The sequence below is a fragment of the Mizuhopecten yessoensis genome, unplaced genomic scaffold (assembly GCF_002113885.1).
Source record: "Mizuhopecten yessoensis strain PY_sf001 unplaced genomic scaffold, ASM211388v2 scaffold4033, whole genome shotgun sequence".
In the NCBI taxonomy this organism is placed as follows: Eukaryota; Metazoa; Mollusca; class Bivalvia; order Pectinida; family Pectinidae; genus Mizuhopecten; species Mizuhopecten yessoensis.
In genome coordinates this window covers 384,693-410,720 of record NW_018405342.1, presented here as the reverse complement: position 1 = coordinate 410,720, position 26,028 = coordinate 384,693, and the positions used below count along the sequence as shown (strand labels likewise).

The window sequence follows — 26,028 nt, the reverse complement described above, 5'->3', positions numbered from 1 at the left end:
CCCCCCGGCACCAGAGGGGCGGGGCCAAATAGGGGGAAATAGAGGTAAAACTTTTAAAATCCTTCGACCATCAGGATTAAGGGATTTTATCCATATTTAGGGAAGGGGCTCTGTTTAAAGATTGTTCTTGCTATATCTCAAAGACTGGATGGATCTTTCTGAAATTTCATATGTACTTACAGCACCTACCATGGAGTGCTATATCTTTACTTCATACCAACTATTTTAAACACATTCAGGTGAGCGATACAGGCCCTCTGGGCCTGTTGTTTTAGATACATGTACAAGTAAATATTTAAATTCCACGAAAAACTCCTTTACTAAATAAAGCTTTGCGACGTTTCTTAAAATTATGTGTAGTTTTGAAAGAGTAGATGCTTGATATATCACACTCTGTTTTTGTATCTGCAGGGTCGCCAAGGGGAGATAATGCACTTATATAGAAGTTACGGCTTCCTTATGTCAAGAATGATGACAGAGAATGGTGGCTATTTTGTGTGTCGAACCAGACATTTGGTATTAGCAGGAGGGGCGTCCAAGGTAAGGTCACAGAGAGCAGCCTCCCTTCAATTTAAAATAATAACAAGAACTTGTTGTTTTTTTGGATAAAATTTCATTTCCTGAATTTCTAAAAAAAATCATAAATTCTTGACAAAATAAATATTTAGATGCTTTGATAAGCTACCCATTTTCCAAAAATAATTCCAAATTGAATATCCTCGAAAAGGTAGAGAAAAGTGTATACCATAAGCAACGTTTGCTTGTGTGCCTCACAACCACCCTTGCATTGCAGCAAACTACAACAAGTATTGGTGTGGCTGGCTTTATGTCTCCACGGCTGTCGAGCCCAGCCCATCCAGCCAGCGGAGGTGGTGGAACACCAGGCAGTGGTACCCCTGGACGAGGGCGAGGGGGAGGGGGTGGAGCTTTCAGTCGTCGGGACCGTGAACTTATTGGTCAAACTGTCAGGATTGTTCAGGGTCCTTTCAAAGGTTTGTTGAACTGTTGCTGTTTTGTGAGACAATTCGTAGTGTGTTTGTAAGTGTATTCCTCTTGATATCATGTCATTTGTCAGAAGGAAAAGTGATATAAAGGTGTGCTATCTAATGTGATATTAGCAGAACAGCATTTTTCTGTAGAAAGAAACTTGTAAAAAGTATGTAACCCTAAAAATCAATATTGACACTACAGGAAGGAATGCATTTGATATTACCCATTATCATAACAAGGCTATTACCTTGGGATAAAGGGAAAACACCTCTTCTTCAGATGTTTTATTTGTTATCTGACATTTCTGAAGTGCTTTTAAATCAGCGTTATTGACATCAAAGCCTTCAAAATCAGAAGCGTTCTCGCTGTCACTGTCCGACATTTTGTGTACACCTGCTATGTTTTCAGGTCTTTTTCGGCCGATAAACTTGTCAAATAGATTGAAAAACATGGCGCCCATGTTTCTTGAGAACTGAAAGTATTGCCACAATATTTCAATGGGAGTTAAACGAGCTTAGATAAGTTAACCACTTCCTGCAAGTTAGCAGGGCGAGTCTGATGGATTTTAGAGAACAGCAAAGTGCTAAGGGCTGCTGGATGTTACCGATAGTAATGCTAAAGGGTTAAGCCAAAATTTAAAACGGGGCCTCAGAACCTTTGCACAATGTACTAGAGGAGTTAGCAAAGTATTCATAGATATAACCTGAACATGACGTTAAGTTCATAGCACATAACATAGAACTAACCATAAATGGACAGATATTGGCTTGAAATGAATAAAATGATATATCTCCTTGACATGCTGCTCTTTTGTATTGTGGTGTCTTTTTGTCTGAACTGTTGTATTCTAGGTACTTATGTTAACCAGTCTGCCCACAACCACTTTATAAATTACTTTGTACACTGAACCAGTGTTATTCTAGGTACCTTAATTAGCCAGACTACCAACGTTACAACCACCTTATAAATGTCTATGTAAACTTAATGTGTGCAATCTGTGCCCTTTCTCTGTTTAGATCCTATTTCTATTGAGATTTTTTTTATATTTCGTGTTGCAGGATATATTGGTATCGTGAAGGACGCAACAGATTCGACGGCACGTGTTGAGCTACATTCCAGCTGTAAAACAATCTCAGTAGACAAGACCCGACTCACAACACTCACGTATGTAAAGTTGTGTGTGAGGATGTGTGTATGTGTGAGGATGTGTGTATGTGTGAGGATGTGTGTATGTGTGAGGGTATGTATGAAGATGCGTGTACATATGAGGTGTGCATAGGTTTGACAATAGGTTTAAATTTTTGTGATAAGGTGGTCGCAAAAAGTACCTCATATACATTTTATAGTAGGAAAAGCTCACGTGAAATATGCATAAAATACCTAGGTAACATAGAAATAAGAAAATATGTTCAACCTAATTAAGGCAATTTCAGATATGGATACACGGGAGGGGGTATAACTTGGTTAATTGGTTAGATGTGGAAGATGGGGAGTAAAATAGTTTTTAAAAATGTAAAAAAAAAATATAAAAAATATTTATTTTACAACAGCTGAGCTATGAAAATAGTTATATAAACTTATCTTAATCAAACATTTGTATAGTGAGGCCCCAGGAAGAAAAGGTGTTTTTGGTTTGTGTGCGTCACAATAAAAAGAGCTTCCTCCTGTGTATTTATTTTTTAATAGTCCTCATTATTTGAACAATCAGTAAGGTTGAAATAAAATAAGGAATGGGTCAACACTGAAGTGTTTGTTTGAAAAGGATGCTTGCCTGATTGCTATCTCTCACTTAACTTATTCTGATACTTACTTGTTTATAGTGGTGGAAAGCCCAGTGGAAGGTCCTCATCATACGGAAAGACACCAACATACATGGGTGGACAAACACCAATGTACGGATCACGCACACCAATGTATGGTTCTCAAACGCCACTTCATGACGGCAGTCGTACTCCCCACTATGCCACACCAGGAAGTCGAACCCCTCTACACGAGCCGGGCAGTATGACACCTGGGGCTAGTGCCTGGGATCCAGCTAATCCTAACACTCCCAGCAGGTAGGTTTACCGTCCCCATCAAACATACAAAGGAGGTATGTTACACTTCCACAGGGACCTGGCCTATACCAACACACTGAACAGGTAGGTTTACCGGCCCCAACAAACATACAAAGGAGGGATGTTACCCTTCCACAGGGACCTGGCCGATACAAACACACTGAACAGGTAGGTTTCCCGTCCCCAACAAACATACAAAGGAGGGATGTTACCCTTCCACAGGGACCTGGCCGATACAAACACACTGAACAGGTAGGTTTACTGTCACAAACAAACATACAAAGGAGGTATGTTACACTTCCACAGGCACCTGGCCTATACCAACACACTGAACAGGTAAGTTTACCGTCCCCAACAAACATACAAAGTAGGTATGTTACCCGTCCACAGGGACCTGGCCTACACCAACACGCTGAACAGGTAGGTTTACTGTCCCCAACAAACATACAAAGAAGGAATGTTACACTTCCACAGGGACCTGGCCTACTCCAACACACTGAACAGGTAGGGTTACCGTCCCCATCAAACATACAAAGTAGGTATGTAACCCTTCCCCAGGGACCTGGCCTATACCAACCCACTGAACAGGTAGGTTTACCGGCCCCAACAAACATACAAAGGAGGGATGTTACCCTTCCACAGGGACCTGGCGTACACCAACACACTGAACAGGAAGGTTTCCCGTCCCCAACAAACATACAAAGAAGGAATGTTACACTTCCACAGGGACCTGGACTACACCAACACACTGAACAGGAAGGTTTACTGTCCCCAACAAACATACAAAGGAGGTATGTTACTCTTCCACAGGGACCTGGCCTACACCAACACACTGAAAAGGTAGGTTTACCGTCCCCAAAAAACATACAAAGTAGGTATGTTACACTTCCACAGGGACCTGGACTACACCAACACACTGAACAGGAAGGTTTCCCGTCCCCAACAAACATACAAAGAAGGAATGTTACACTTCCACAGGGACCTGGCCTACACCAACACACTGAACAGGTAGGTTTACTGTCCCCAACAAACATACAAAGGAGGTATGTAACCCTTCCACAGGGACCTGGCCTATACCAACACACTGAACAGGTAGGTTTACTGTCCCCAACAAACATACAAAGGAGGTATGTAACCCTTCCACAGGGACCTGGCCTACACCAACACACTGAACAGGTAGGTTTACCTCTCCCCTTGGGATACAGCCAATTCTAACACCTGTAGCAGGTAAGTTACCTCTCCCCTTGGGACACAGCCAATCCTCACACCTGTAGCAGGTAAGTTACCTCTCCCCTTGGGATACAGCCAATTATAACACCTGAAGCAGGTAAGTTACCTCTCCCCTTGGGATACAGCCAATCCTAACACCTGTACAAAGCAAGTAAGTTTAATTCCTTCCACAAACACGGTTAACCCAAACAGAAAGAGAAGGCCCAGAATCACAAACTTTTTTGCTTGAAGAACTCTCTCAAATTCAGATTTATTTATAGGCTATATTTCCTCAAATGTTAATTGTAATGCATTATAGTAAAATATATATTGATTTATGTTAAAAATTACCTCTTGAATTGAAACATTTCATTGAAGAAAAACCTCACTATAGAACATTTGAAAGCAAATGAGGAATATAAGAATATTTAATTGTGAATGTTTTTAGAGTGATACCGAAAACACTTAGGTTTACCCTTCCCACCCAATAATCAGGCCTTTAATATGATAATCTTTCTTTTGCATGAACTTGAATTTATAGCCAACTATTATCATTTAGTTACAGGAAACTTAAATTTGATGAAATGCCATCATTAATGTAAAATAAGAGTTTAATGGCAATATTTTTTGTTTAAAGGAGTTCTGAGTTTGAAGACTACAGTTTTGATGAGTCATCCCCAGCCAACTACAACACTCCCAACCCAGCCACACCGGGATACCAAGAGAGCACACCCAGTCCTCAGGGACCATTTACGCCGCAGACCCCTGGGACCAGTTACTCTCCCTACGGTCAAGCTGCACCCTCTCCTGCTAGCTATCAAGGTAGGCTGCAACTCCCTCTAAGCTTTGTTTACCTCTCCTGTGTCTGAACAGAGAACAATTTCGGTATTACAAATGCCATGATACTGTATTCCAAAGATACAAATTACTAATGATCTAGGATGGAGAATTATTACAGAATCTGTTAAAAAGCGTTGCATGTTTTATGCTGTATGATGCAGGTGCAGTTTAAACCAAGATGTTTGCTAACATATCTCTGATATTTATCCACAGCACCTAGTCCAGCTGGGTTTGGCAGCACCCCAAGTCCTAGTGGTTACCAGCCATCCCCGTCACCTGGGGGTTTCTCCAGCAGTCCTTCACCCATGGGGTACAGCCCCATGACCCCAGGGGCACCCTATACCCCACAGACGCCCGGCATGGCTATAGACCACAGTATGGCAGACTGGCACACCACAGAGATTGAGGTCAAAATCAGGGAAACACACGACGACCCAAATCTTATCTACCAGACTGGCACAATCAGAAGTGTTACGGTGAGACATTGTAATGCATCAGTTACTGGTTTGCTCTTGGATTGACCTGTTAAATTGTTAGGCCTCTAATTGAACACCAAAGGGGATCGTTTCTTGATTCTCATCTGTCCATCCAGATTTCTAATATCTATACATACAGTTGATTTCCCTTGATTGATCAAATCAAGCTCAAAATATTGTACCTGTCTTCCTTGCATGAGGTCACTGTTTTAATGAAAATATAGAAGCAGTTTTTGCACAATAAGTTGAGTTCTTTTCTATGCTTATTCAAACTCAACATTAAAAATACAGGATATTCTTTCCAAAGTTCTTGCTTGGAATAGCTTTCAAGGGCAAAGGTTAAAATTTCTGTAAATAGAAAATTATTAACAGGGTATTCCTCTCTAAGAAATTTGATCTCTCAAATTAACACAATAATCAGCAGTGGCATTAGTTCAGAGTACCAAGGTACAAAATAACTGCTAATTTACATATCTGCAATATTGGATAGTGAAAATAATATGCAATCATAGTTTGGCAAGTTGTATTTCTCATTTACTTCAGGCTGAAGGCTAGTGCATAATTAATAGGAGCAGCTGTCTAGACTTTTTGATTGTGTGGAGAAACATCAACATATTTGAAATGGTGTTCAGTGAATGCAACCGCTGACGAAAGTACATTCAGCCCATGCCTTGCTTCACATTAATTTCAAAATGTCATATTTCTCACTGTTTGTTTATAGGGTGGCATGTGTTCCGTGTACATCGCAGAGGAAGACAAGACAGTCAATGTGGCTTGTGATCATTTGGAACCTGTCCTGCCTGAAAAGGGTGACAAGGTAAGCCTACCTCTCCATTTTAATAATAAGAATAAACTTTATTTCGTGAGGATAACAGAACCTGTTTAGCTGTGGCTAATCTACCACAGGGTCGTCTTGTTTGTAAAACATAGTAGGTGTTAAAATACACGGTAATTTGGTTGATAACAAAATATTATACAAGATTTATGAAACATTTATCACAGATACATATTTAAATTATCACCGAATGCACAAAGTTCATGTATATAGAGTATCATTAAACAACATTAGTCCAATGTATATACATACAAATAGAAGTGTAAAAATTAACATGAGCATACACTAATATAGCAGAGAGTAAAAAAAATCCACCATTGGAAGGATTCTAAAAACATACTTATTTAAGAGTTCAAACAATGGCATACAAGCCTCTTTTTGAACATAGAAAAATAATTTTGATTTTATTCTGATAAAAAGTCAGGTACATCTATTCTTAATCTTACTAACTTACTGCTGTTGATGATTGTTGATGAACACATCGTTGTTTTTCCAGGCCAAGGTAATTCTGAGTGAGGAGAGAGAGCTGACCGGTACACTCCTGAGTATAGACGGTGGCGAGGGTGTCATAAAGACCGACCATGGCGAGATCAAGATGTTACCGATACGCTACCTCTGTAAAATGACTTAATCTGCTATGGTACAGAGGAAACTACAGCAGGATAACTAATAAACAATCGCCTAGCTAACCTTACATTGTTAATATCAGTGTTTGTGGTGGTTTGATAAAGTCACAGGCAAATGCTTTTTGCAGGAATTGGAGTTTTAGTTAAAAAATCTTTAGTTTGTCAGTGGAAAAACATTGTTTATGTGTTTATTGTATGTGTGAATGTGTGAAAAATAGCAGTATCTGGACCCAAAGGACTAGGGGCGTTAAAGGTCATTTTCGACCTCGTAGGGGGATGTGAATTAGTTGTATTCGTTATCTGGAATAAGTGAAGTATGCAAATATGAAATTTCAAATTCATTCGACAACTGGTTAAGGAGATATTGCATTACAAAGAGACATAAACCCGCATTTTCGTAACAAAATGCGTGAATATTGTCTGTTTTGTACTATTTGGTTGACAATTTGCCATTTTGAAGGAAACTAACTAAACACTCTTAAACTTTTGAAAGCCTCTGCATTTGCGGAAAGGAATTTTTGTCAAATGCGGAGGCTTTCATTTCTGCATGCTAACTTTCCCAAAACACCATATTTTTGCTATTTCTACATAGTAATGCAATTTCGTTGCTATGGCAGGTCATATATGCATGTTCATTGGAAAATTCTGCACCAAGTTTAAAATATGTTTATAGCAGAAATTGGTAAATAAATGCAAGTTAAAATTTTCACTTATGAGGCCAAAATTGACCCATAATGCCCCAGGTCCTTTAAATAATGAGACCGAGTCTCGCGGAACTATGTTGGCTTGGAAAAGAATTTATGACTGTGTATTTGGGAACAGTTTTTCTGTTGTGTGGCAATCTGTGGTGCTTTCAGTCAGATCTGGTGTAGGGTTGGAAACTTTAAAGTTTAGGACATTCTGGCAAAGTCATTTCTGTACCACTCAATCTGTAGAAGGAAGGCCATTATCTGTCAAAAATTGACCAGGACATTTCTGTAGAGGTGGTCAGTTTGTACTGTAAGAACACCATGGTCAGTTTTGGCTAGGTCATACCTGTTGAAGAAGGGATTAATTTATATAATAATATCGCCTGGACATCAATTCTTGTTCAAAAAAATGTTTCATTTGGCAAAATACTGAGGGGAAAAAATGTTTTTTCTATTTTCTTTGAGCTTGTCTATTTTTTATTAATATTTTAAATTTGGTCCTATCAGATCATTGAACTTGAAAATTGAACAGATTTTGTTCCCTTCAGCAGTGTTAACTGTCTCGGTTTCGTAAACACGTTTTTGTCGGTGGGGAAAGACAGTTTTAGTTTGGCATGATGCCTCAATTTATTCTTACAATGTTACAAGTTTTTATATGTCCGCTAAAAGCAGAGCGTGATGTGTTGTCCCCCGTTTGTCTTTACGTAATGCCACAACTAGTCTCAGTTTTTGACGAAATCTTTTTAGATTTAGTGTGAATGCTGAGAATTGTATGCAGATTACAGATTACGATAGTTATAGCCGTTTAACTTCAGCACACAAAAATTTGGGCATAAGATAACCTGTGACAAAATGTTCTTCTCTTATTCCTGGCAAGTAAAGTTTAATATGTTTTCCGATTTTAATACCAGGAAATAATCAAACTTGCCTTTGTTTTGGTGAATAATGCTCAATAATGTGATGCTCGTTAACTAATTTACAAAACATTTTACCACAAAAACAAAATTGGCTGGAGAACCATCCACTTTATAGTTTATTGTTTGACCTCATCATCTCGTCTCATTACCCGACTAGTTTGTCAATGGCCTCATCGTTTCTCATTACCTGTACGATCGACTAGTGTGAAAATGGTCTGAATTCTTATTCTTTATTTTAAAGTGGAAACATGTTATGATGCAAATGAAAAGAAATTGTACATGACCTTTAACTGTACAATTTAAAATGTAAACAAAATATTATGTATTGTTCTGTTGCTTAAATAAAAGTTTTAAGCCAGTTTTTCAAGTTTCTTCTGTTTCACTGCAGAATACTCTAAGGGACAAACCTGGTCTTCCTTGTACTCGGAGGAAGTGCCGTAAGGATTGGTGGATAATTTTTACAATTTGAAAATAAAGAATATTCGAAAAAAGAATACATATAACCAAGCATTTTTTTATATTGATTCTACTAGAATATTCACGATGTCAGGAATGCAATGTTTTCTGATTTCTGACTGGAAATGATGATGCCACAATGAAACTTGCCTATTGTGACAAAAGGTGACCTTATGCCATACAGCAGAATTCGTCCAACAATTTCTTCAGATGACTTCTCCCAATTTCACCCAATTACCTCAACACCCTTCACTATATAGGAGGCTGGAATTCACACTTCAAATGGAGGGACTGACCTTCCAAAGGGGCCCCGAGGGATAAAGCAAAAAAGGGGTTAACTGGACATTTGGTTTTAAGCATCGCAGGTGGTGTTGGTTCAAATTGTACAAACGGAAGGGCTGAACCCCCAGGGGGCTGTGAGATGGGGCTAAAAGTTCATTTCGCCATGCTGATTTGTGCGACTTCTTTTCAACTGTCATGGATCCATATCAACTATATTTGGTTTGAAGCATGCCAAGATGCAAACAAAACTTGAGGGGACGAGGGGTGGGGCCCAAAAATGGGTCGGTCAAATTGTTTAAGGTAAATTATCTCCTGGAACTACTGTATTTTGCAGATAAAACGGGGTGCCCGGTGCAGGCAATTAAACAAGGGGGTGTTCGTATTCGAGATCCAAAGTCCGAAATCAACTCTTGTCAAATATCAAACTTGCTTTGCCTTGACCAATATAACAGCTGGAAACTGAAATTTGATGCAATTCATTATGTACACCTTTATTTTAAATATTGATTTCAAAATCCAAGACGGCTGCTGGTGGCCATCTTGCTCATGAATCTCATCGTTGGTCTCAAAACATAACATGCACCACTAAGGAGGATGAGGAAGCACTACATGGGAAAAGTATGGTCAAAGAGTTTAGAAATAGCAACAAACTTACTGTCAAAATCATCTTGTTTTTCCAATCAATCTCAAAATGGAATACGCCCAAATGGAGAACAAAGGAAAACCTTTAAGTTAAATTTGAGAATAAATCTCTCCAGTACTTCTTGAGACCTTAATTGTGCATGTTCAATTTTGAGATTGATAAAAAGAACAAGATGACTGCCAGTCATCTTTGAATTTGACAGTAAAAATCTATTCTCTCAAGTTTCACAGGTTGGTTCTCCATGGTCTTTGCTTGTGAATGTTCAATTTGGAACCAATCACAAGAACATGATGACTGCCAAGTCATCTTAGAATCTTACAGCAAGTTTGCTATAGATTATTCTAAGAAAGTTCTAGAGGAATCTTTCAAGTTCCCATTGAGCCTCCTCTAAGTTATTCACGTTTCAAAATTTCAAAAATACAAAAATATCCATACAACAGGTAAAAAGAAAGAGAAAAAAGATCAACCTTTGTATGTACAACCAATTAAGATCTTACAACAGTGGGTGCCAAGATCCCTGTTAGAGCTTTGGAAAATAAGATTTTGAAAAGGTTGTGTCCAGGTGAAAAGTAACGAAGTAAGACAAAATGATTCCAGTAAATAATGTCCAAGTAAACCCTGAATCACAAATCCATAGGCCTCATTACTTTGTTGGTACAAAAAATAAACACTGATATATTATTCAAATATTTTTATTAAAATATGTCACCCTGGTACCCCATTTATTGCATAGCTTGTGTAGGTAAACATATCTAAACGAAATTCCATCATAGAAAATAAACATTCTTTCTTATGAGGGGTTATGCTGCCTCATCAGCCAGCATGGCTGTTGTGTACACATGTGGAAATTTATTGCAGACACCTTACTTTCTCCTAGCAATATTATGAAGCCAATTTTCACAATAATGGAACAATATTCATTGTGTCCGAATAAATATTGTGAGTAAATTTTACCCAATACCATTACAGTGTAAACATTTCTGTAGACTGGCCAAGGGAGGGCAGCCTCGTAGATAAAATATCTTGACTATGAGATAAATAGAATCTTGCATTCTTATTCATTTTATATAAATGCTTGTTAAGTTGTTTACATGAACCAGGGCTTTAGACCCTTAAGACTGTGTTTTTGACTCAACATAATGAGCTTTGACTCTTGGCTTTCAAAAGACAACATGTCTATTATATTTGACCCTCTAAATTTCAATGGAAATGTTATTTGACTTCTGAAGTTTCTAAATGCCAAGAAAACCATGAAATGTTCCTTCAATAATTGTACTAAAAAAAAAAAAAAATTGAGAAAGCTTCCAGAAGTTTGTGTCTAATTATATAGCTACTGTGAACACATTGTGGTGTGGAATGCCCTATAATATGAGCTGGCAGTGAATGTACAAGACAGAAGACAATATATCCTCACATATGATGGAAAGCCCAGTTTAGCATACATACCCTCATCTATACTGATGTGACCAGGAACTTATCAACAAAGTGCTTCACAAAAATTTTCCCTGGACATTCACATTCAAAACAGAAGTTATCAACACTTGCAAAATTATTACCATTAAGTAAGAAATTCATAATTACTGAAAAATGCATCCACATGGAAAAAAAGATTCAATACTGGCTGCAATCGATAACAAAAAGAGAAAGTATTTAACAAGAAGTGGAAGTATTTAACGAGAAGAGGAAGTATTAATTAACCATTGTTTAACAACAAAAGTTACACTTTACATTCTTAACATCACAAAGCTAGATTCCATACTGCAGGTTATTTCTGCTGACAGTTTTTTTCATTTGCAACTTTTCCCTCGGATCGATATTTCTAATTAAATTTGTATTTCCGAGACCACTTGTCTTCACCTACCATCTGCCTGTAGCTATAATTGAATGTTCTTTTGAGATAATCTATAAATATCCCCGGTCTAAAACTTCCACCCATCTACAGCTACCATGTGTGTGCACCGACCACATCATTTCTTTATAAATCATGTAATTGCTTTCTCCTTTTTGTGGTCTTTAAAGACAGATAAAACCTTTCCCTTCATAGAACTCATACCATCCTTACACTATTATTAAGTCAATATGAATTGGTTCAATCCAACAGACTTGTTTAATTAGCTGGTATCACCTCATCGCAAAATATTTTTTCCTTCTACAAAAATAACCCCCTTTACAGCAATGTATCATATTCTTGTCATTAAAAAAGTTTACCAGAACACCAAAGATAGTACTCGGGATACAAACGTATTTACTAGAGACATGAACAAGTACTCTAGTCATACGAGGTGTACAAAGTGTGTGGAGGCGTATGTACAAGACACATGTAAGTACTCTGAACATGTATAAGAAATGTGTTGTTGTAAGAAAAAATCACGTTCTTGTAAATACGCATTTTATGAACTTAAAACCTGTGTACAAGTACAGTGGACATGGGTAGGCACAGTGTCGCACACAGCACTCTTTAATACATAAATGGCAAAAATGGCAATCAAAAAATGAATACATCAAAATAATGAACCACCAAAAAAAAAGGTGATGAAACATTGGATGATTTAAATGACAACATCATTCCTAGTTCTGATGAGTGATAAAAAAAATAATGATAATGAATTGATAACAACTTTAAATTTGTGCATCTAACCTATATAAAATATAACAACAATATGAGTGATGATGGCAACGCTGACAATAACAATGTCATCTCTATTATAGAGTAAATCATATAATATGATGACTAAACCGTGTACACAAGCTTTTCAATGAACAAAATTGTACTGGTACGGAGTGGTACCATTTATTTTGGTTTATTAAATACTGAATGAAGAAGGGGCATGGTTGCTTGGGGTCTAATATGCCTCCATCTTAATCACAATTCCCTATTAGGAACTCTTTCTGACAAACACTAAAGTATCCGCCTATAGAGACCTCTGAATGGCAAATACCTGAAAATAATTTGTTGGATCTTCCATGACTTGGATATTTTGTTACAAACGCACCTATATGGCTATAAGAAAACATTTAAGTGTTGTCTTTTATCAACATTCTGTGTGTCATGTTGTCATAGCAATGGTCCTTGTGATGATGGCTGATATACACCATACATTGTTACTAAGTACAGTGTAGTAGCTGGTGATAAAGTATTGCCAATAGCAGACTTGAGACATTCTACTGCACACCTGGGACACAGTGTGGGACATGGTGAGTAAACTCCCCAATGTATATCACACCTAGGACACAGTTTGGTACATGGTATAGTAAACTACCCAATGTATAGCCCACCTAGGACACAGTGCGGGACATGGTATAGTAAAATCCACATTGTATAGAACACCTAGGACACAGCGTGGTACATGGTTTAATAAACTCCCCAATGTATATCACACCTAGGACACAGTGAGGGACATGGTGAGTAAACTCCCTAATGTATAGCACACCAAGGACACAGTGTGGAACATGGTGAGTAAACGCCCCAATGTATAGCAAACCTAGGACACAGTGCGGGACATGGTATAGTAAATTCCCCAATGTATAGCCCACCTAGGACACAGTTTGGTACATGGTATAGTAAACTCCCAAATGTAAAGCACACCTAGGACACAGTTTGGTACATGGTATAGTAAAATCCACATTGTATAGAACACCTAGGACACAGCGTGGGACATGGTCAGTAAACTCCCCAATATATAGCACACCTAGGAAACAGTGTGGGACATGGTATGGTAAACTCCCCAATGTATATCACACCTAGGACACAGTTTGGTACATGGTATAGTAAATTCCCCAATGTATAGCTCCACTAGGACACAGCGTGGTACATGGTTTAATAAACTCCCCAATGAATAGCACACCTAGGACATAGTGTGGGACATGGTAGAGTAAACTCCCCAACGTATAGCACACCTGGGACACAGTGTGGGGCATGGTGAGTAAACTACCCAATGTATAGCCCACCTAGGACACAGTTTGGTACATGGTATAGTAAATTCCCCAATGTATAGCTCCACTAGGACACAGCGTGGGTCATGGTATAATAAACTTCCCAATGTATAGCACTCCGACGACACAGTGTGGGACCTGGTGAGTAACCTCCCAATTGTATAGCACACCTAGGCCTTATACTGCACACCTGGGACACAGCATGGGACATTGTGAGTAGACTCCCCAATGTATATCACACCTAGGACACAGTTTGGTACATGGTATAGTAAACCCCCCAATGTATAGCACGCCTAGGACACAGTGTGAGACATGGTGAGTAAACGCCCCAATGTACAGCACACCTAGGACACAGCGAGGGAAATGGTATAACAAACTCACCAATGTATAGCACACTTAGGACACAGTGTGGACCATGGTGAGTAAACTCCCTAATGTATAGCACACCAAGGACACAGTGTGGAACATGGTGAGTAAACTCCCCAGTGTATAGCACACCTAGGCCTTATACTGCACACCTGGGACAAAGTGTGGGACATGGTATAGTAAATTCCCCAATGTATAGCAAACCTAGGACACAGTGCGGGACATGGTATAGTAAAATCCACATTGTATAGAACACCTAGGACACAGTTTGGTACATGGTATAGTAAACTCCCCAATATATAGCACACCTAGGGCCCAGTGTGGGACATGGTGAGTACACTCCCCAATGTATAGCCCACCTAGGACACAGTGTGCGACATGTTGAGTCAACTCCCTAATGTATAGCACACCAAGGACACAGTGTGGACCATGGTGAGTAAACTTCCCAATGTATAGCACCCCTAGGACACAGTGTGAGACATGGTGAGTAAACGCCCCAATGTACAGCACACCTAGGACATAGTGTGGGACATGGTAGAGTAAACTCCCCAAGGTATAGCACACCTAGGACACAGTGTGGGACATGGTGAGTAAACTGCCCAATGTATAGACACTTTACCAAGAACACATAACGGTGGTCACTGAACACAAAACAGTATAGATTGCAATAATTACAGAATTTTTAGCATCAAATCTAAAGACTTCTTAGGACAATTTTCCACAGCATGTCTAGTGAAAATACAGAAACTGGAAATATTCCTTTTTGCCTTTTTTTTTTTCATTGAATTACCAATTAAGAATTACTATTCAGAGTAACATCACTGGTGAGGCTTGTTCATAAAATGGAAATCAAGCACTCTTCATGATCAGTTCTCGAAATAGGTTTTATAAATTTTTCCTTTAAATTCAAAGATTATTCAACTAATGCAATGTTAATTCTTCACAACTGATGATTGGTCTGCAGACACCCTGACAGTGGTTATAATGACACATCTTGATGGCTATAGATCATAATTAGACGACAGAAAACTATATTTAGATGACACTAAATTGTATTTTTAATAGATGAAAATTGGCAGAAGTGTAATATTGAATGGTGTTAGATGATTATATTTAGATGATGGGAGATATTAGATGACGGATGATATTTAAATGACAGTAGAAGTTAGATGAAGGAAGATGATACCGGTATTTAGATGTCTGAACACAATATTTGATTTGAACACATATTGGTTAACGAAGCTATATAAAAATAATCTTCTTCCAAAGCTAATCCTTTAGCATAAACAAACAAATGCAGTGTTTTCAACATATCAAAGATCAATAGAAATGAAGTGCTTGCAAGCAGAAAAGTCATTCTCTCTCACAAACACTCTGATATTCTCCTAACAAATTTTGGAATTTTCTCCTCAAGCTATCAAACCGAAGTCATTTCGTACATGACAGTTTATCCTTTAGGATAGATGCTACCTTACACATTATACCTGTCATTAGTTTTTTACACCTAATTCAATCAGTCAGTACTATCAATGCATCCCTTTCAAAACATCATTAAACCCAGTCTAACTTTAACATTCATCAAAATTATTTTACATGTTTCTTCGTGTGGAGAGAAGAAATCTTTTGAAAGGGAGGTGCATTTTACAGCAAGGTAGCATATATAGCCTTAAGGTTAGACAAAAAAATATACACAAAATTAACTGCAGGTAAGCATAACACTGTCATTAGGCTTCTAGTAACTCAATCCTTAAACAAAACAATCTTTCACAAATTTGGCAACAAACTTTTTGAGTTCCAAGCACTTTACATCTCCCCACTGTCTGCCTAGGCTGAGCTCAGAAACCAGTTCTGAACACAATCATTAGCCATGTCCTGGAAGGAACACACTGTAACAACATCCATTCACAACTCCAGGCACTTTTCTTAAGATAAACACAGCTTCGATGTTCAATAACTGACCATGTTCTGAGGATAGCAATGTCATGACATCTGTCGATAACTCCAGCCATCTGCAGATGATAACACTATTATGACGTCCAATATGATCTCCGACTATGTTCCAAAGATAACATTATACGACAACCACCTACACCTTGTCAGTCATCATCATTAGCTGCATCAAACATCTGTAAAAATAAAATCTCAAAATAAATATTTATTAAATACATGATTTAATTTTTTTGATCATTTTCAGATAAAAGCTACCTAACACATTATACCTACTACTTATTTCACTGAACCTGACTTCACATGAAAATTCAAGTAAACTGCATCCCCTTGATTAAAATACAACTTCAAGGTGACAGTTCTGAATAATGTTTCCGAGTCATTGTCCTAGAGTTCAGGTTTGTCCCAGTCAGGACAAAGACATCAGGCCTCAATAGTATCAATCTACTTACATCCATGAGGTTCTTGGGTTCAATGCCAGGTTTAGTGATATCTTCACCACTAAGGTCAAGCAGGTTTGTGGCAAAGGTTGTTGGTGTTACTGCTCTCTCCTCCTCAAAACTGTTCTCAAAACTCAGATTAGGACTTCTGTAACAGAAAAAACAAAATCTATCGTCCAGCACCTATGATTTAAACATCTTACATTTACAAATATCTAAAAATGGACGAACCCCATCAACTTTCACTCCTGCCATTTGCTAGTTACCACTAGTCAGTTCACATGTTTCCACTACGACAACAAAATGTACCTGTTCCGACTAGGAAGCACAGGCGATGAACTCATTGGTGCGCTGACAAAGTCTTTAGTTCGGTGTCGCATTACAGGGGATGTGTAGGCCTTTCGCAGAGGCAGCTGGCTGTAAAGTGGAAAATGTAAATCACCTCATTATAATGCCCTATTTTTTCTACTAAACAAAAGCTATCATTATAATAAAGGTTCTACCACAAAGGGGTGTGGTTTTCTATTCTTGTCCTTCCCTTCCCTCCAAAAGTGGTGGACTATTTTAGTCCATTCCTTAAAGATAATTGTTCCGATGATAAAAAATACTTTCTACAACTTTACCGCTACAACATTGTGTTGTATAATTTAGCATAAAAAGGTACACACTATTCAATCTATTTCTTGTGTGATCACTAGCATGTGCAGCTTGTAGGGGGTTGAGACACTGCTAAATCTTGAGACAAATCGTTGAAGGGAGAATACACAACATACCTTGGCACTGCAAACTCAGAAAGGAAACTTTCACTTGATGATGAACTATCCAACGGAATTCCCATAGAATTGTTGTGTATACTGAACTCATCCTCGAAACAATCATCTGTAAAAATAAGAATGTGTATGTTTAATTTCTCATGGAACGAACTTTTATTTAGAAACAATGAGAGTTTTCTATGGTCAGAAAGCCCTAAAACAAGTCTCATCCCCATGCATGAATGGGTAACTTAGTATAATTCCAGTGTTATGCTTTGATGTGCGACCCATAAATTTTCCTCGAAATGCAAATTTATGCATGAATTTTCATTTTTTTTTCACCATGAACAACTAAATATAAGTTACATCAAACTGACACATAATAGTGACAAACTGCAGCATCTGCTGTTTAAAGATATTTAAACTATTATAAAAAAACATTTTAAAATCAATTTTGAGATTTTCAACGGATTTAGTACAAGCTTCAGATGTGTCAGTGTCTGTGTCTGTGTATTTGTAAGAAGGGCGTACCATCAGACAGAGTTGGAGTTACAGTGGTCAATGATTGTTCATATATGTGGGAACCTGCCATTAGACAGAGCAACTTGGAATTACAGAAGTGTCACTGTACGTGAAAAAGTGACGGCCTACCATCAGACAGACTGTGGTCGAGTCCCAGACTTGTGCTGTTACTGCTAAGACTGCTGCGTCCGGAGTTTTCACTGAGGAGGGCTGGCCGGAAATAGTGGTAAGGCAAGGTAAACACAGTGGACAGGAAGAGTATTGCCTGGAATACTCTCTGGAACATGGACCGTACAGTGTTCACCTGGAAAAAAGAAATAAGGGGAGGTAATATTACAGAGCAGGAGAACAGAGCCGTTTTCGTTTAAACGGTCAAACCGGTCGGACCACTGTTGACAAAGCCTTGCAAGGCCTGCATAAACATTTGCAGGTCCGCCTGGATTTATACCCGAAATTGTTACATTTATAAACGGTCAAACCGGTTGTTCCGCATAAACGAACATGCCCCAGATTACAGAGTATGCACAGGGGACATAAATATTGGTTATTCTGTGGATATAACAAAAATCGATATACAGTAAGCTTGCATAGCAACCAGTAGCATGTCAAACATCTAGGTAAACTTAATCTAAGATTAATTAATTTTAGAGTATGATTTTGATAGCTTTAGCTAACTCATTGGATATCTATGCAAAATGAAAACATCAGTGTAATTTTTGCCTAGTTTTTAAGCCAAATATGGGCCGATTCCCCTATAGTTAATTCCTGAACACTTACCGCACTGTTCATCATGTATTCACGCTGTCGTCTTTTCCAAATCTGTGGAAATATAAAATGCAAAAATAAATAATCCAACATAAAATGTGCATCTGTATAACATGTATGGGTACAGTATGTAGGTAATTACATCCACGACAATACACCAGAGGTGGTATGCAGATTATTGGAAGAATTACGTTGGTGGGCAGGCCTTTTCAATTTTTTTTTAAATTATTTTTCACAATGACAGTTCTTTATTTACAAATGTGACAGAGCTATCAGCCAAAAATATCCATGAAGGTAGGCTCAAAAATTAGGGTAAATAGGCAAAATGCAAACACAAAATTATGTTCGCCTTATATATTTTAGTAGGGTATTTTTTATTGAAGGATTATGTATGTAAAGTGTTAACCTTTCTAACATATGGGAAGGCAAGAACTTGGTCCACTGTCGGGCGACTAGTCGGCTCCGGGTCCAACATCTGTTGTATCACATACTTCATGTCAAATGACTTGTCTGCAATAGCAGAAAGGTAAAGAGTATCCTAACTAGAGGTCCATTGAGAATTCAATTTCAAATATAATGTGAATATACCCATGTCATATTATATTGCATATTAACCCATGTAATATGACCTATCAGCCCTGTGATTGGATGAAAGTTTCCATTGTGACGTCACACCAAGGACAAGTACACGACGTTACAGACTTACGCACTGGAGTCAAAATGGCGGCTTTTTACATTTCAAGGTTGCATGAAAATTGTCGTTTTACACGAATAAATGCCACAAATTTTGATTATGTGATTAAAAGCCAGAGGCTCCCTAAATTGAAAAATTCTTAGACTCGTTCCATAAATCTCATATGAAATGGAAACTCATGCAAGATCCTAAATTTATTTTTAAAACCAGCAATCGTTTCTCAACAGTCTTAAGAGACTTGCATTTTGCAGTGAAAAGTTGTGTTATCGGAATTGCCACCCTCATTCAGTTGGGAACAGAGTATATTGAATCATTTAATAAACAGATTTTGCTTCTAAAAGTCGTTAATAGTTTGAGATTCTCACCACGAAGAAATTCTTCAGGAAGATGTCCAGTTCGCAACAGGTGCCAACCCTCTCCTCCTCTTGGTAGGTCAAGGTCACTGGCCAACTCTAGCACCGACATTCCAAGGCTATAAAAAATAGATGGATATCAGTACAAGTTCCAGGGATATCATAGTGAAAAGTCAACTAGAGAAAATGTAAGAGATATATTCAAGTAACTTAAAAGCTTAAAATTGAATACCTGAAGATATCTGCTGCCTTGGAGAACCTGCCATCCATCAGTTCTGGAGCAAGGTACTTGGGATCTCCTTCCTGTGACTCAGAGAAGTCTCCGCCCTGGAAAAATACAAGCTGTGTTTAGTTGTCTACACTTTGAACAAACCTCTTCAATTCTAAAGCTGCACGTCTTGTAAAACTTAATAACCATCTTGAAAGATTTATGAAGATTGCATCCCAAATGTATCATTTCAGGTGCATCCCAAAAGTACAAATTTAGTGCCTTATGCAATTTGAGACATTAATTAAGTGCACACCAAACCTGTTGTGCAATTTTTTCAAAGATGCCCAATAGTTCAGACTATCTCCACCCCATCAGACGCCCTATAGTTCAGACTTTCTCCGCCCCATCAGATTTTTTTAAAGGGAGATAATTATCGGAAATTACCTTTTAGCCACACATTAACATTCTCAAGGAATTGCCTTTGTAGGTCACTCCATCATACCACTCGCACAGATTAGTAACGGAAATCCAGAGCGAAATATTGTACCTTAGACAGGTCAATGACAAGTCCGAAGTCACCCAGCTTGCAGACCTTGTCATGGGAGATGAAGATGTTGTCTGGCTTGATGTCCATGTGGATATGGTTGTGATCATGTAAGTGTTTTACTGCCTGTCAACAAATTAACGAGAAAAAAAGGTTATCACATGTTAACTAATTTGATGTTTTTTCCCCTTTGTTTGCAACATAAGACTGCATATCTAGATATTTCTAGAGGTCAAATGTCTGAAGGGTCACAGGACCCCAGGTAATTATACCTAGCCAGTCTGAGTCTCCAAACATTAAGGTATTTAGTACTGTGCCTCCAATAAAGGTTAAAAATACAGCATCAGAATCGTCAATACCAACACAAATGAACTTCCGTTCTAACATGTTTTCAAATCAAAGTGCAGATTGATTTACCAAGTGTTTTTATTACTAACAAAAAACATTTAAATTTTAAAAGCCATCTTACCATCAATAAATCCACAAGATATTTCCAAATCATTTTTTCAGATGTTTCACGACTCTCAGCATACTGCAGCAAACTACACATAATAAAAGAGGAAGTGGTAGAAAAATTCATTACAACACGAGTTTTGAGACAAAAAAAATGATCACAATCAATTTTTACAAAGTTCTGTTATATCTCTTTCTGCTATTATCAACACATGAATACATATGAATATTCTTCCATATTCTCAACTGATAATCTATGCTTTCATCTATTCATGTATGAATATCATCACATGTTCTTGAACATAAGAGCAATTAACCAACAAATCAGATCATAATTGTGAATAGCTATATCTCAAAATACCACATATTCAAATTAACAGAGCACGCTCACTTAGTCCCTTTTAACAATTGTACAACACATATATTTCAATTTAATAAATGGGGCCAACTAAAATATTCAGTTCACAGGGCAAACAACCTCCTTTATCAGAACAAAGTCATTATAAAAAGAAAAAGTAATAGGAAAATGCCAGTACGTCCTAGCAATATTTTACAGGAAAATATAACCATCCTGCTGTCTGCAACGTACACTCATTAGCAATAGCATTTGAATTACTTTTATAGATGTATTTATTATGGGCATTTGAAAAACTGATATCACACAATAATTGCCAAAAGAATTGCTTCTGTTCAACGTCCTGTGTTGCAGTAAATTCTAAACCCGCGAAATTATAGAACTCAGCAGTAGTATGACACAGCCCCTCTTGAATATAATCTAACAACACAGCCCCTCTTGAATATAATCTAACAACACAGCCCCTCTTGAATATGATCTTATCAACTCAAATCTATTACTAAATCATAAACTTATAGCCAAAATTTGTTCAAACTTTGTCCGACACACCGAGAACCAGATTTTATACTGACTTATTTTGACACAGCTCCTCTTGTATATAAAGGTGCTGCCGCTCCTCCCAAGCTCGATAGAAAGTCACACAGTTGGGGTGAGGCGGTAAGGATTCGTGTTTCGCTACCTCCTCCAACTTTCTCCTCCTGTCCATCTCCCCACGGAATTTCTCCTGGGATTTTTTAACAGCATAATACTTCCCATCTTCTTTACTTCGTACTTTAAAAACCTATAAAAATATAATAGATAGGAAGAACTTTTTAACAAAATGATGACTTTAACAAATTCATAGATCTAACAACTTATTAGAAACTTTATTCATTTTTAAATGAAAGGGTGATGCCATGTTTTAGCCAGCCTGCCACCAAAGAAATCAGTTCTTTCACTCAATATTTAGACTTGCACTTCATTTATTGGAAAAAATATACTATTTGATTAGAAAATGCTCCCCTCTGGCTATGTATTGAGATCTAGAGTAAAACCCTTGAACATTACTAATACAACTCTTCCTGTCCTGATCATACACTTAAGAAAAGTTTCTATTGTACTAAAATTAAGAAAGAGTTTCTTTATACTATCTATCATACATTTACCTCTCCGAAGGATCCAGCTCCCAGCTTTGATATGACCTGGAACCCAGTCTCAAAGTATAGCTGTTTACTATTGGAAGTATTAGCTCCAAGATAGGCTGACAATTGTTAAGGAAATCTTCTTCAGAAGCAGGACTAGTCATCAGTGCTTTAGATATTTTTTTGACAATTTATTCTTGTTAATTTAGATGATTTTATTTCGATAATTTAATAGGATTAATAGATTGCTGTCTGTATATACAAATCAATATAATTTGAAATACATAATAGCAATAAATGAATTGTCATGAATGTAAATACTGCCTTTTTAATTAATCAACAGAACTCATAATGTGTTAATTATACATAGGATACATCTATTGCTGTCCAGATTATCGCGGAATGATACAATCTGCGCCCTCTGGATGGGTCGGTGTGGGAAGATCCGACTGATAGGTGGAGCACTCTTCACTGGGGGTTTAGGAGGCAGTGAATCACGTGGTGTACCTCTCGACTGAAACACAAAACACATCTTCATAAAAATTTGAATAGCGTTGGGTTTTTTTACGCAATCAAAATGTTTTAATTTATACATATTATCATCTCATCAAAGTTAGTTTATGAAATTATGTAGCACAATATTGGAACAATACTAGCTTTTGGGGTACAAGTGGGTTTTTCTTAACAAATAGTGAATCATTTTTTTTTTATTGAAATGGTGGGGGCAAAAAGTGTCAAATTTGGGACTTGACCATTTGGGGGGGAGCATTTTCAGGGAAATGGTCCGACACCCATATTAGACCTACTTGGGAGGCTTGGAAGGGGATATCATTATTGGACACACGTGGTCTTCTGTAGTTGTACCAACATTCCAACACCCAGTTTTTGGTAGAAATGTTTTTGTAAAAGACGTGCATTGATTAGGTCAGCTGTAGAGAATTTCCCTTTAGCTCAGCAGTAGAGCATTGGACTTGAGCCAAGGGCCGTGGGTGTGAGCCCCAACGACAACACTATCTTGATATTAATCGCTATTCCTCGTCCACCTACAAGCTGGTGCCGTTGACCCTCCTCATTTAAGGTAGGAGAACCTTTGACGGGGAGCTCAGTGGTAGAGCATCGGGCTGGAGAGCCAAAACATGCAGGTTCGAGCTGCGCCCCTGGTTGCTATCATTTTTTTGTAGTTTTAAGTCACACCTTTAGTCTACTTAGTCTTCCATATCATTAAAATCAATTTTATAAAAAGAAATGTGTTGTTTTTAAGTTTGTGTCACAAACGGCAGCTGTGAAAAGCTGACTTCGCACTCACATAGTTGCGTATTCGTCTACATGAAATATACCTAACACTAATGCAGAAAGTTATTGATAAGTTTAGTTGATACATTTAAATATTAACGTATATCAATAAATAAAAAAAATTAGGGCGAAACAACCTAGGGGGAACGGGATTTAGAGCAAACAACAACTCTTAGCGCGAACAGGATTTAGGGTGAAACAACCCGTTACCATTAACTTAAATGGGATTTTCATTGACAAGGAACAAATTTGTTTTAAGCTTTTTTTTCTTAACCTCTACACATATTGGTTTAACAACTTTCCAACTATTCTCTATTTCGATTTCAGTTGTTTCAATCCATTACTGGTACTTTGTACAGGTAATTTAGACATTTTGACATGAACCCCCACCCCAGACATCTATATATCAAAGTGTTTAAGTCTGGTGTTAGGGCCAGAGGAAACTCCGGCTACTGGCAACATATCGACTATATCTGTTATCATGATCTACGTTAAGTTTACTCCAACAATGTTATAAGTTTTACACGGCAAAATCATACCCGATAGAAAAAAGGCCGATCAGCAACCTCTTATGTTCAGGTCCAGTACACTCTGCCGTTTGAGCTATAAAGACCTATATTTTCTGTTTCTGCCATATAATTGCCTCCTTCACCATGATGAAGATCATGCAATATTTATAACTAAGGCGCGGCAAGCCCAGGAAAATTTTGGGGGACTAGGGACTTAATATTAGATATTTGCATGTACAATTAAAACTATTTCACAGTTGAGACCATGGTCTACAATGAGATATAGCTATATCCACCTATAAATTATAGCTGTATTGAGCTATATTTTCTCAAGATTTCAATTTTCATTATATTAAAGCAAAGTCGCATAAAACAATATGGTTTATGGTATTATTGACTACAAAAAGCCAAGCATACAGTTACATGTTTAATTTCATTTTTCATAAATGTAAAATTTCCATTTTTTTTACATCATTATTTTTTAAAAAGAATACTTATATTGAATGTCTTTTGTCAGTTTGTTATCAATCTCATGATAGATACAATCTTCTTTTAAAAGCAACTTTGTTTCGCTTTCCTTAAAAAAGAAAAGACCTGTTTCAGATAGTTCTTTACAGCTATATAGCTCAATCGGCAGAGTGTACTGGACCTGATGTTATAGGAGTAGATCTACTGTACTTCTACAAAATATTTACCACCTTCATCCAGCTGAAGATTATGCCAAGGTGTTTTCAACCTTACCAAAACCTTCACTCCCTTCATCAAATACCATTGGATCACAATAACGGTTAACAACCAATATTCTTATATCATTTAAGAAAGTTGAAAATTACTACCACAGTGTAATTCACACAATACCATCACCTTTTTCGTAGAAAATGTCTGAGGTTCGAGGAAAAACTTAGGTGTAGGTCTCGGGCTAGGAAAAGCTTCCATCTTCAAAGTGTGACATTTGAATAAATATTAACCGCAGTCTAGTGACTGCAACATAGCTTTTCATAGATTGTCAATGAAATTAATTGCAGACTGTGTGCTCCTGCTCCGTATTTCGAGCCTCGTATATCAGTCGACCATTTTCCTTTTTTGACAATAACAACCGATGGCCGTTCTTTCGCGGTTTTTTCCCGAAACACGAAGAACGCGCTCTTTGATTGGCCCGTTGAGAAAATTATATGTAAAAAAAAACATGATATTTTTTTTGTTATATTTAAGCACGTGAATAATTTTTAAATTATTTCGGCTTCATATTTTGGAGTTGAAAAATATGTTTTCGCTGGATTCATATTCTATAATAATATTTACGAATCTATCACTGTTGTATTCATGCCAGATTATCATCCAATCACAAAGTCCGTATCAAACCATGTACTTCTTGGAACATTTCCAAAAATATATTGATAAACAAATATCACGTGACATAGCACCGCTCATTCATAAATAAAGCATGTGGTTGACGCTAGTAGGATTATTACAACAAACAGTAGTAACTTGTGTCTGATTTCATTGTTGCCTAGCAAGTAAACCTCTCTGCTACCGTAAATGTTGATACAGGGGAGTTTTCTGAGCTTTAGAACCCCTCCCCTCATCCCAGATACATGGTTTAGTCAAACAAACTAAACATTGAATTTCATGTATGTAATTTGGATGTGTTTAGTAAATTCAAATATTATGCATGGCGTCGACGTTTACTTATGTGTATACGTTCTGTAATAATTATAAGGTACCGTTCACTGGCATTGTAACAGATATA

At 37.5% G+C, this 26,028-nt stretch overlaps 2 protein-coding genes across 3 annotated transcripts in view; one reads left to right on the top strand and one right to left on the bottom strand.

The window, feature by feature from the left end:
* LOC110448418 (transcription elongation factor SPT5-like) overlaps nucleotides 1-9,042 on the top strand; it is a 25,941-nt gene extending 16,899 nt beyond the window's left edge. Inside the window, exons 17-24 of one of the 2 annotated variants that reach the window (XM_021494638.1) lie at nucleotides 412-540; nucleotides 794-992; nucleotides 2,049-2,154; nucleotides 2,811-3,047; nucleotides 4,894-5,078; nucleotides 5,310-5,572; nucleotides 6,294-6,389; nucleotides 6,904-9,042. In XM_021494638.1, the coding sequence (XP_021350313.1) occupies nucleotides 412-540; nucleotides 794-992; nucleotides 2,049-2,154; nucleotides 2,811-3,047; nucleotides 4,894-5,078; nucleotides 5,310-5,572; nucleotides 6,294-6,389; nucleotides 6,904-7,038 (1,350 nt within the window). In that variant the 3' untranslated portion in view covers nucleotides 7,039-9,042. The remainder of the gene's footprint in view (nucleotides 1-411; nucleotides 541-793; nucleotides 993-2,048; nucleotides 2,155-2,810; nucleotides 3,048-4,893; nucleotides 5,079-5,309; nucleotides 5,573-6,293; nucleotides 6,390-6,903) is intronic. The other variant, XM_021494637.1, reaches the window with a different exon arrangement.
* Nucleotides 9,043-15,087: 6,045 nt separating this feature from the next.
* Nucleotides 15,088-25,396, bottom strand: LOC110448417 (membrane-associated tyrosine- and threonine-specific cdc2-inhibitory kinase-like). Its single transcript, XM_021494636.1, has 15 exons — nucleotides 25,143-25,396; nucleotides 22,852-22,990; nucleotides 22,501-22,595; nucleotides 21,928-22,136; nucleotides 21,017-21,089; nucleotides 20,551-20,673; nucleotides 20,025-20,119; nucleotides 19,805-19,911; nucleotides 19,152-19,255; nucleotides 18,758-18,799; nucleotides 18,110-18,284; nucleotides 17,480-17,585; nucleotides 17,016-17,123; nucleotides 16,719-16,854; nucleotides 15,088-16,445 (listed from the first exon to the last, which is right to left on the bottom strand). Exons 1-15 carry the CDS (start codon nucleotides 25,212-25,214, stop codon nucleotides 16,416-16,418), a joined length of 1,614 nt encoding a protein of 537 aa, XP_021350311.1. The 5' UTR covers nucleotides 25,215-25,396; the 3' UTR covers nucleotides 15,088-16,415.
* Between the last annotated feature and the right edge of the window lie 632 nt (nucleotides 25,397-26,028).